The sequence below is a fragment of the Cupressus sempervirens genome, chromosome 7 (genome assembly GCF_028749045.1).
Source record: "Cupressus sempervirens isolate cs-2001-9-10 chromosome 7, ASM2874904v1, whole genome shotgun sequence".
Classification (NCBI taxonomy): Eukaryota; Viridiplantae; Streptophyta; class Pinopsida; order Cupressales; family Cupressaceae; genus Cupressus; species Cupressus sempervirens.
The window spans coordinates 109,463,328-109,475,792 of NC_143124.1; the positions used below are offsets into that span (position 1 = coordinate 109,463,328).

The 12,465-nt window shown below is 31.5% G+C and overlaps 1 protein-coding gene and 1 long non-coding RNA gene across 3 annotated transcripts in view; one reads left to right on the forward strand and one right to left on the reverse strand.

Annotated features, from left to right (window-relative positions):
- The first annotated feature begins 1,422 nt into the window (after window positions 1-1,422).
- On the forward strand, window positions 1,423-4,204 carry LOC149545731 (LOB domain-containing protein 12-like). The gene is made up of 2 exons (XM_089794345.1): window positions 1,423-1,678; window positions 3,759-4,204. The coding sequence occupies exons 1-2, from the start codon at window positions 1,490-1,492 to the stop codon at window positions 4,062-4,064; spliced, it is 495 nt and encodes a 164-aa protein (XP_089650471.1). The 5' UTR covers window positions 1,423-1,489; the 3' UTR covers window positions 4,065-4,204.
- A 56-nt stretch (window positions 4,205-4,260) lies between these two features.
- LOC149545732 (uncharacterized) overlaps window positions 4,261-12,465 on the reverse strand; it is a 52,701-nt gene continuing 44,496 nt past the window's right edge. Inside the window, exon 3 of one of the 2 annotated variants that reach the window (XR_016354285.1) lies at window positions 4,261-4,584. This is a non-coding gene — a long non-coding RNA (uncharacterized LOC149545732). Of the gene's footprint in view, window positions 4,780-12,465 lie in introns of both variants that reach the window. The other variant, XR_016354286.1, reaches the window with a different exon arrangement.

Consider the following 12,465-nt stretch of genomic DNA (forward strand, 5'->3'; position numbering starts at 1 on the left):
TAAGAATCACATATTATAAGATTATGTTGCTAATATAGCATTCCTCCAATACCTTTTTAAAATCTACCAGATATCTGAAAAGGGAACTCAGAGATGAAAATTGTGATGAAAGGAAAAGTGCAATCTAAATTTTTTATTTTTTAAATGAAAATAGTTTTTAAATCAAAAAAATTGTATAAGGAAATATTTTATTTATTTTTTTCCTAAAATTAAGGACAAAATTGTGTTCTTTTCTCAAAGAGTTTAATAAGATAAATATACTCAGAGTTATATCCATTCTGCTTAGAATCTCATCTGTAAAACCTTTACCAAGTTTTGTGGCTTCTTACCATTCATTAGAAAACCCTTAAGTTCAATTGATAAGTAGGAGATATTTTCCACAATAAGTCAAATTGTGATATCCATTTTGCTTAGAATCTCATCTATAAAACCTTTACCAAGTTTTGTGCCTTCTTACCATTCATTAGAAAACCCTTAAGTTCAATTGATAAGTAGGAGATATTTTCCACAATAAGTCAAATTGTGATATTGCTATCATGATTTAATTGAGTAGTTTTTGAGTCAAACTAACTGACCCATGTATCATGAGTAATGATTCACACATAAATCCATCTCTCATGACAATGAATGGAACATTTATTATTCATTGGATGGAGGTCACCCATCCCCCAGCTAGAACATCCTTAATTATGGAATTTCTTCCATAATTTAACTCACTTTTTATACCAAACTCATTGACCCATGTATCACACACTGAATCCATCTATCATAAGACTTATAAGATTAACATCACAAATTGTAAGCCTCCAATGACAAAAATGGCATTCAATATTCTGACTAATTTGATAGATAATTTGGAAAAAGTAACCTTGTAATTCTGTAATACTCGTCAATACTTTTTAAAATCTGTCCCGTATTTCAAAGTGGAGCTCAGAGATGAGAATGGTGATGAAAAGAAAAAGTGCAACTCACTCTTTTTTTAGGGGTTAAAATGAAAATAGGTTTTTATCAAAAACTTTGTATATGAAAATCTTTTATTTGTTTGTTTCCTAGAAGGATTCATTTATGGAAATCTTTTATTTATGCGTGGATGGAACGTCAGGAGCTTTTCCACAGATGCTTTGGATTTTATATTGCTAAAATATATGCTCCAAGAAATTAGACGAAGTGTTTTAAATTATATGTAACCTTAGAGGAGGCAGAAAATAAATATATAGATCAGGTCGCAGTTGCTTACTAGAGATATTTTGGCTAAATACGCTTCGTTAAGTTTCTTATGCCCTTCCTCAAAAGTTTCGAGTAGACTTGGAAAATAGATTATGTTTACTTTGTCTCAAATGTATTCAATACTTCCACGCCGATTCATCCAATGAGAAAAACGACGCGTTAGAAGAAACGAACACTGGTACGTCCCATTGTGTTTCCTTCTCAGAATTTTCCTCATCTAAATTATTACAACTTCATGTAAACTTCATTATAAGAGCTGTTTATGTTGGGATTTTTATTATCACCAGAGATGGGAAAGAGAATGATTGTATCCTGCGCTGCTTGTAGACTGCAACGCAAGAAATGTTCAGAAGAATGTATTCTGGCTCCTTATTTTCCTGCAGATGATCCAGACAAATTCATTGTCGTGCAAAAAGTGTTTGGAGCCAATTATGTCTTCAAGCTGCTTCAAGTAAGTTCTAGCCATAAATCCATTTTATTGTTTACTTAAAACAAAATATGATTGTTCCTATGATAAGCTTCAATAATCTCCCTCATTTCTATACTTCAACAATCTTGTTTTTCAACAACGGCTCGATTGGTTGAAACCCTTCTCCCCCAAACTCTCTGGCGAGTAATCCTACCCCACTTTAGACCCCAAGAAGCATCCTAGGCTCCTCATGTCTACTATTATCCTAGTAACCCATCTTTAGAACCACATCACACCCCCATAATATTTATGAAGGGAAAGACAAGACATCACTCGTCAATGGCTGCTCCCCTATCATACTGATCCAGAAAGGTATTTTGTTTGCCTCAAAGGTAGCTGGTGAAGCTACCTATCCCATAGATCCCTTGGCTTCTAAAGAGTTCTTCTTGGTTAAAGGAAATATTGTTAATGTCCTTTGATGTGATCTTAAAGAAAATAGCTGAAGAACTAGAACATACTCTGGTTGGCCGCTTCCTTCTGTTCACACCTTCTATTAAGCTACTTAGAAAGTGGACTACTAAGTGGACTACCTCTACTTGGTCTTTGAAAGGAAGTGCCAAAATTAATGCACCGATTAATTGTATGTTTCTATTCTTGTTCTATAATAAGGAAGATATCATGTCTATTCTTTCTAATGACCCGTTGCCCCTTTAATCGAATGCTAAAAATACTTGAGCAATATGCAAAGGAAGCCTAAATCAACCCAATGGTGGATCTTGGAGTGGAGTCCCTGAATTGGATTCACCTTCCTTTGTTGGTGACTTAGGCTTCCAGCTGTCTGTTTAATCATCCCTGTCCTTACCTACTCCAACTACTTTATTTATTGTTGTCTTGTCATCGAGAGTTCTACATCTCTTATTTTAAACTATGCTTCTAGATTATTAGGTTTAGGTTTAGGGTTTGTTCCAAAGGTTGACTTGGCTGTAATATTTTTCCAGAAGTTTGTAGATGTTTTCTCTTCTCGGCTAATAGCAGATTTCTCTAGAATATTGTATGCTTTAATTTATAAGGCAGTATGTACTCATTTGATATTATGGTGGAATGAAATATAATACAGTTTATTGTTCTGTGTCTTGATTATTTTTTGTCCTCTGCCCATCCATCACCCTTGACTCCCTTTTGAATTTTGAAACAATGAAGTGTTAAGAGGTATTGAGGAATTGTTGGTACTCTCTTATCGGTGGATAAGATTACTCAATCAAAGTGCAAACTCCTCTTTCCTAGAATTTGTGTTAGTATTAAGGTGAACAAGGAGGTGCTACTTGTGGTGATGTTGGAATCTAAACTGGGTTCCTTCATCCAACTGCTAGAGTATGAAAAAGGAAAGATGGGAACAATCATTATTTTGTTTTCTTCACACAGTCTTTTCTCTAAAATTTGTTGTCTTCCCTATTTGTTTAGAATCACGCTTGATTATATCTATGCAAGCCTTCTATGTGCTAGTTAATAGCCACATTATTAATGTTTTGAAGGGATTTGATTAATGTTTTTTATCCAAGTTTGTTTCTTAGGAATTCCGTACTACCCGCTGTGTTCAAACGGTTCTGACAAATCAGACTAGGGTTGCACATATGAGCTTACATAGCTGGAGCCTAATATTCATTTTAAAACGTTAAAATCTGTGAGGGCCACCAGGCTCTGGGCTTAGATCACTTGTATCAGCCAAGGAAATCTCTGAAAAAATCATCACAATCCAGGAAAAATAAGTAAGACACAACACGTATTACAGCTAACATCCGCATGAAAAATTGAAAACAACACCAAATTTATGAACTTGTGTACATAGGTTCATAAATCAATTTTATTTGCTCGAAGATAAAACTATACTTTTCAAATACTTAATATTTTTCAATTTTAAGTTTTTGCCAGAAGAATTATGATACAACCACCTTTACCATTGTATTATTCTAAATATTGTCCTAATTTTTTTGGCAGATGATTGTAAATTGTTGACAATTACTTTGGTTTAGAGATAAAAAATATGTAAAATTTTAATGAGAGATGCTAAAATAAGAAATATCAATTCGATTGTGAAACTGATAAATTTTATATAATGCTTTAGGGTTTGGAGACTACGCAAAGAGCAGATGCAGTTAATAATTTGGTGTTGGAAGCAAGTGCAAGAGTGAAGGACCCTATTCATGGAAGTGCTGGAGTAATCCAAGAATTACAAAAACGAATATCTGACTTAGAATCTCAGTTGGAAGTCCAGCAAAAAGATCTCGCAAATATGCATTCAAAGTTTGGCATGCTTGTATTCCCGACGTACACTGGATCTCCTGATGTTCTAGATGCTCTATATCACACAGGTACAACTAAAGATACTGTGTATGAGGAGTTGGATACAGTATTGTGGGAGCCAATGTGAGGCTAAAGTGATGAAGTTCGTTTATAATGTTATATATATAATACAATTATTATAAAATTATTTTGTGTACATTTTCTCTTACAACTCTATGTAGCCTTTTATGATCTCCTTGATGTAATGAGAAAGTTTTTATAGGAAAATTAAGACAACGGCTATGGTGCATTTACTGGTCCTGATTACAGAAATGTTACAAGTATTTGATCAAAATAAAAATCATACCATTGCTTACGGAAAGACTTTGAAAATTGATGGAAATAAAACAATAAGACTAGCATTTGCACTGAAACATGTTACATAACTCAGTAGAAAAAAAATTTAGGCATGGCCATAATCGCGGACTGTTATGCATCTTGAGAATATAGGTCTTGAGCATTGGACACATTAGTCAGCTCCAAACGGGGACTCACCCAATGTCAGTTACAGCCATCCGTAATTGTGCAGGCATAGTCTCACTTAAGCAGTCACAGTTTAGAATGCTAAAGATCTTCTTCTTGGGATTTGAACAAGGGTTTCTAACTTTCTACAATAAGAACCAGCTGCTTCAATCAATTAAACTAAACTCATTTTACAATGAGACAAATATAACTAGTGAAAGACCAAGAATAACAGTTTAGAATTTCACAAAGATGTCCCTCTTAGAATTTGAACAAAGTTTCCCCAATAAGAACTTGAACCCGTTGCTTCAACCAGCCAAATTAAATCCCTTGAAATAAAGCTGGATATTATTAAAAATATATTAGAAAAATTACAATAAAATTTATTCCAAACTAAGCTGTAGAGAAAGACTTTAAAGACAGAGTAAGCTTGTTTTGTATCATCCTAAAATACTAGTAATACAGTTTGCTATTTTATTCTTTATTTACATTCCACAATATATTTCTGTGAACCTGCAAAACAGATAACACTTCCCTTGTTTTGGTAGTTATATTAGGAATTATTATTTATGGGAAATGTAAGAAAACTGCAATCATCTCTGGTTAATCTGAGCTATGCTACAGGTTTGGGAATTGAATAAAAGAGTGGCAACTACAAATTTATGGAATCCAAAATTTGAATTTTAAAATTGGGGGAAAATTTTATTCTTTCATCGTTCATTTTTATATGGATTGTTTCGATGGGTGAGAGAAAGATAGATCCCATTGAGGGCTCGAATTTGATTAATACTCTTGAGGGCTTGTCGGCTTCTGCAAAAATCATACTTGCCTTCCAATTGCTAACGTTTATCTTCTGAGCCTTTAGATGCACATAGAACTTTTACCAAAATAAACATCAAATTTCTATATCTAAAATCAAAATATTATTAATTGAATATACACACCTACAGTCCTTCAGAGCTCAAACAACTTCTTGTGTGATTTGTTTTTTCGCAATTTGTAATTTTTTAAAGTGAATTCGTCATGTGTGATTTAGCGTGATCATAGTGCTTGTCTCTGAATCTTATGATTTCCATGATGGCAGAGAAGATCCCTAGGCTTCAAAAAGGAGGAGTGCCCTCCTGGGATTAGATGATAAAGCATTTGCAAGGCATGTTTTATTATAGCTACAATAATAGCGTCCATTAATGAAAATGGCTATGCATTTTGTCCTATCAAGTGGATAAATAGGACACATATGAAACATCTCCAATGATAGTAGTAAGGAGAGGATAACACTTAAAGGAAAAGGAAATAATTGAAAAGAAGAAAATGAGCTCCCTTTGATACTTGGCGCACATATACTTAAAAAAAGATGGAAAATATTTCTGTTATCCTCAAAACTAAACCCCAATTCCCTTCTACCTATAAAACAGTGAAGTTCATCATAATAGAGGGTGAAAGCTAGTTTCAAACAACAATCATTCCAAATAAGGCTCATATGTCTAAGTTGCCTCTAACGTGCAATGCATACTACAATTGGGATCTATGGAAAGTACCCAAATGAAGGAGAATTTCAGAAATTTGAGCTTTCAAAACATGGGCGTACCTTCCAGAGGAGATGGAATTTGATGAGAATCTTCTGAAAGCAATGTTTCGGAATCACCGTGAGATGCCTTCTTCACCTTTCCTTTTAACATGGCAGATATAAAAGTTCTCAACATAAACACTTTTACCCTAAACAAACATTTTTGGAAGATGGTGAACAGTGCAGCGAGCGCTTTGTGTGAGAGGATTTACTAATGCACTAAATCAAAAATGCTTATTATGTACAAACTCTGTAACGACAAACTCTGTCCTCACTATACGCTCTATGGTTCTATTTCTGAAGAAGAAGCTTTGGGGGGCTTTTTTTAGGCATTAGTTTAAATTCTTTAGATTTTAGCCAAAAAAAAATTGCAGAAGTTTTGAAGAGAAATTAATAAGTTTTGAGATTTAGTAGATGTTTACAGATTTTAACAATTTTTTTTGAGGTTTTAACAATTTCATTAGATTTTTTATTTCTTAAACTTAAAGGTAATTTTTGAGATGGTCTTAAGTTGTATGTTATTATTTTAGAAGCTTGTTAATAAGAAAATAGTGAGATTTTATAGAGAATTTTGAAACAGATATAAAGATTTATAAATTAAAATTGTAAGAGGTAAGAGCAATAATACTGATTTCTTTTATTAAGTTCATTTCTTGAATTCTTTGTATTTTTATCTTTTATTAGTACCTTAAATGTTAATCTTAAATTAGTTGTATTGAAGATGAATAGGAGAGGAGGAGGAAGAGGGGGCCTCACCTAGATGTATAGAGATATGCAAAATTATTAGAGATAAGTAGTAGAGCTTGTAAACATGATAGGAAATCAAGGAATGATGGGGAATAATTATGAAGAAGGAAAAAAAAAGAGTGGCCTAGATGAAGAACAAATTAGGAAGAGGAAAAATAGTTGGGGCATTTGACATTCAAAGATAGGATAATCTTCCCATTGGAAGGGAGAAATGATAGTGCCAATGTCCAATTTGAAGCTTCTAATTATGCAAGTATTGTCAATCTAGAGGGGTTGATATACTAGCTAAATAGTATAGATACATTCTTTTTGTGGAAGCATACAACCTAACAAAAAATGTTAAACTTGCATGGACCAAGTTGAAGAGTCATGGAATGATATGATAGGATCATTTACAAAAATAAAGAACTCACAATGGAAAAGATAATATAAAAAAGAAAAACAAGATGAAGAAGAAGTTGAGGATTATTTTACTTCTAGACTATGCACAAATCCATTTTTTTAAATTTTGAAATTTGGGAAAAAAAAAAAGTATATATCTATTGTGTAAGATTATACAAATGTATTTTATACAATGACAATCTACAAAAATAATCAAGAAACTAATTAAAAAAATCTACTAGGTATATAAGTAGCCTAAATTTGTATATTGAAGATGAATTTAGTATGCATAAGGTTAGTAGTATGAAAGAGGCATACCAATTGACTCTTGAAGAAGTAGATAAATAAAGAATGAAATATTTTTAATGAAACAAACTATAAGAAGAAATATATTAATTTTCCCTGTGCAAGGTCATTTAAATTATAATATGGGAGAATCATCTCAAGGAGTAAATAAATGACATGATTCCAAACATGATATGTAACACATCATTGTGTATTAGAGGGGAATAGGTTACAATGATAGCAAAGGATGATAAAGTCTACAAAATACTTTCCTTTTTCAAATTTTTTAAAAGAAGTCCCTAGGGCATTTGAATCCTTAAATGATAATAGTAAAGAAAAAATTCAAGGAAGATCACCTAGGCTAAACTTGGCTCTAGTTCAAAATGCAAAAATAGTAATTGGATCATATATTTCACCAAATAGAGGAGAATCTTTCTTGATGAGAATAATAATAATGGTAATCTAAGAATGATGATAGTCCAAGAGAAGGATAAATTATAGCTAAATATTTTGACACCTTTTGATTTTGGACTAATATATTCCAAACTAGATGTTCTCTTCAACAAAAGGTATACCAACTTATTATTGATCATAGTGGTAGCTATGAAAATATTGTTTCTAGAGATATGGTTAATTAATTGAAATCGTGATGTAAAAAGCATCGTTACCCTTATTGTATTACACAGTTTAAAAAGAAAAGTGAGGTCACAATTTATAGGAAATGCTTTATCAAATGCTTTATCAAGTTGTCCACTAAAAATACTTATAAGGATAAAGTATGGTTTGATGTCATTCCAATGGATGAATGCCATGTTTTATTAGCAAGGGAATGAAAATATGATATAAATATAATGCATGTTAGAGAGAAAAATATACATATACTTTTTGAAAGGATAGTCCTAAAGTGACTTTATTACATTGTAAGCTTGAAGATGAAGTTTAAAAAAACAAATTTTGCAATGAACCTATCAAAGAGAACACAAAAATATGTTTTTATTTTGCACTAATGATGAAACTAGAAGGAATCAAAGAAATACATGTACATGCAAAAGAAGTTGAATACCATATGGAGGATATAAAACTTATACAAAATAAAATTAAAAATGAGAATGTGGATGGGCATGTTGTAGGTATGAAGAAAAAAGAGGTAATGATTGGCTTTTGTGAGTTTTTCTTCAAGATAAAATAAAAATAGAAGTGGAGGTAGGAATAAATTCAGTTGTAAAAGACGAAAAGCATTAGAAAGAACCCAATTTAAAATTATGAATTATATTGAAAAAAAAAAGAATATAATTGTAAAAATTTTGACAAGAAGATAGCTTTCATTTTGAAAATCAACGCAAAAGATATTTCTTAGAGTGAGGAAGATTAGATTTAGGCAAGAATCATGTAATAAAAATTGTAACCTTTAGGAGTCATTTTGTCTTCAACTAGAAGAGAATGATGCACAACTATTGGTTGTTTTCTAAGGATTTTTTTAAATTTATAAATACTTTAATATTTTTAAGAATTTATCAAAATAAATTGGGAATTTGGATATTTAGGAACTTTTGGATATTGTAGTGTTTTTTTTTTTTTTTTGAAGTTTTAATGATTTTTGAAGTTTTTTCTAATAGGATATTACAATTTTTTATTTTTAAAGGTATTAGTAATTTCCTAAGAACGTCTCATCTCTAATTTAATTATTTCACAAGGTTTTGGATTAAGGTAAAAATAGGTTTTAAGGAGACATGAAACACAAGTTCAAGTTACATAAGATAAATGTTAAAGAGCAAAAATAAAGACTTTTGTGGATAGAGATAACACCTTCTAAACATCAAATAACCAAAACAAACATCATACCAACAACCAACAGACACCAAAAAATAGGATGAAAAATATAGAGAACCTCAAAAAGATCCTTAAGATCTTCAGCATCCTAAATCATGGTCACTTTAGGGTCTTCCTCTGAATCTTCATGGTTCTTGATGTAGTAGTATTCTTCTGGTTGGACCTAGCCCTCATTCTCTTACCTCTACCCTTGACCATTTTCTTATATTTCTTGTTTCTATTCAAATCAGCATTAAGCTCTATTCCATCAAGGTTGACTTTTCATTTAAAGGTCATCACTTTAAGGATAGAAGCATTCATCCTATCATCTCTATTCTTAATGATGCTATTGATCCTTTCCTCAAATACCTTGAAATGATTGTGTATATCATCAAAATCCCCTTCTATATGCCTACTTATTTCACTCCCCCTTGCAAGATCTTCTCCAAGATGCTCACCTAATTTCTAAGAGTGTATACCTCATTGAAGTTCTAGAGGGATATAGTGAGATAATAGTAATAGTTTACAAGGGTGATAATTAGAAAATAATGAGATTTTAAGAAACATTCTAAAGAAGATATAAGGATTTATTAATTTTAACTGTAAGAAGGATGGATGAAATTTTAAAAATAAAATTATTAATCATATTTCTTGAGTTTTTGCACTTGAATTTTTAACTACTTTATGTATCAAGGGTGAATTAGTTATAGTGAACTTGGCTAGAATGAAGATAAATAATAAAGAGGAAGAGAAAGAAGAGGCCTTATCAAGATGTAGATAGATGTGAAAAATTGAATGAAATAAGTAATAGATCTTGTAGACATGATAACTTGAATCAAGGAATAAGGGAAAAAAATTATCACATAGGAGAAAAATAGAGAGTCCTAGATCAACATAAAAATTACTAATTTGAAGAAAAGTTAGAGCATTTGGCCTTTGAATAAAAAATATGAGAGCATTAGATGGGACACTTGATAATGATTGAATTAAAACTGAGATTTTTATTTATGTAGGTAGTCTTGAACAAGAGGACTTAATAAATTGGTTAAGTAGTATGGATGAATTATTTTGGTGTAAGCCTATCATCAACAAATGGAGTGGTTAAGTTTCAAACTCCAAGTTAGAGGGTCATGCAATCAAAATCTTTCTACAATGCAAGATTATCTAGATGTGTTTTATAATTGTTCAATTTATGTAACTCATTGAGGAAACATTGAGAAAATAACTACTAGTGGTATAAGTGGCCTAAAATTTTCTATTAAGTATGAATTTAACAAGAATAAAATGAGTTAATTACATAAGAGTCATACGGATTGGATTTTAAGAAGAAAAAAAAAAGGATGCGAAAAGTATTTGAATATCTATTGCAAGGTTATTTGAATTAAAATTGAAAGGAGATTCATCTCAAGGAGTAGTAGAATTAGATGATAACCAATATTGCATGAAAAATTAATAATGAGGAAGAGGTTTGAGAAGGGTTGATGTTATAATGGTGCTACAGGATGAAAAACCCCACAAAATCCTTTTCATTATTTTAACGGTGGAGAAGAAGGGCATTGGGTATTGGAATGCTCAACTTACAATAGGAAAGGAAAGTACATCAAGGATAATAATGTAGGATAAACTTGAATCTACCTAATAATGAAGAGAAATTTAAAATGGAATTTAGATTTCACCAAATGTTATATCCTCGAAGAGATTTTGGTCTGAAGGTAAACTTGGGCCAAAGGTGATATCACCCTAAAGGGAAATTGAACAAGAAGGCTATATATCAACCCAAAGGCTATCATAGATGAAAAGAAAACTCTTCCTAAACAAAATCTTGGCCTAAAGGAAATCTAAAACCAAAGGGAATCTTGAACCAAAGGAAAACTCAAGCTAAAAGTGATCTTAGCTTGAAGAGAAACTTGATCCAAAGACAGTCTTAGCCTAAAGAGGATGTCATCCTGAAGGCAACCTCAACTTGAAGGGAAACTCCACCATAAGGAAATATCAAGTGAAGTGGGGTTGTATTGTAGGCCCTCTTTGTAATATAGTGTATGGCCTTAATGCACTCATTAAATGTATACAAAAGTATGCAATAATGATCATATATGGGTAACTAAATTAAATCTACAAAGAATTCAAAAGTTCCACACATGTCCAAAGAAATTTTTACTAAATAGTGATAGTACATAAGGTTTTATCAAATAGATCTCCAATATTATAATTTTGGATCAAGAGTCAAATATAAATTTACCCTCAAATGAAGGCTTTGATTGTCTTGATGCATGATATGAAATATTCAAATAATATTTCCAAATCCACACCAGGGTGACAAATTATGATTTTTAGTAAATTTTCGATGAAAAAATATGGAGCATCTTTCACCTCCAAAATGGTCCATGAATTACCCTATGTCTCTACCCTAAAAAATTATAAACAAAATTTAAGTAAATTCAAGATGATCTACAATATCCAACTGTCTTCTATTAAAATCCTTCGAGAATCATCAAGAGATTTAAAATAATCCAACACAGTTGATTTATTTTATTGTTTAATAATTTAGGCCCCTTTTTTAATAATTTCGTTAATTTTTCAAACAAGTTCTTATGATATGATTTTAATTTTTCAAACAAGTTCTTATGAATGATTTGATTTGTAATTTGAAAGATGGCAATGCATAAACAATTGTTCAAACAATGATTATAACTTTATATTATTATTATTATATTCAGAAAAGCCGGTTGGAGATTCAATTCAAATACATCTCAAATGATTAAATAATTGAATCCAACTCACCAATATTTGTTTGTAACATGGGCATATGCAGCTTCGATAGGCATGAACACAACAACACTACAAATGCACCTAACTGTTCGACAGAATGCCAAGTCTAAGTGCACCCACATTCATCTAACAGAAATACTAAATTGTTTGACAAAATGCCTCTGTTGCATATGAGACATGTGCATTTTCTGGAAAAAGTGAACCAAATGGTATTGATAAGGGATTGAAAAATGTCTTGTGAATACTCTAGATAAATGCTGGATTCTTCAAGTGAAGTAGAGATTTTAACAAAGTTTCATGATTGTGTGAAGAAAATAGAATGCTGAGTTTGATACAAAGAAAAGTGATTATTGACTTAACATTCAAGCCAGGATAGTAATTGATAAGTGATACAATGAGGTATAAATTTCAAGGTAAAGAGCCTCTTGCAGTATTAAAAAGCACTCTTCTCAAAATATCAGACACAAAG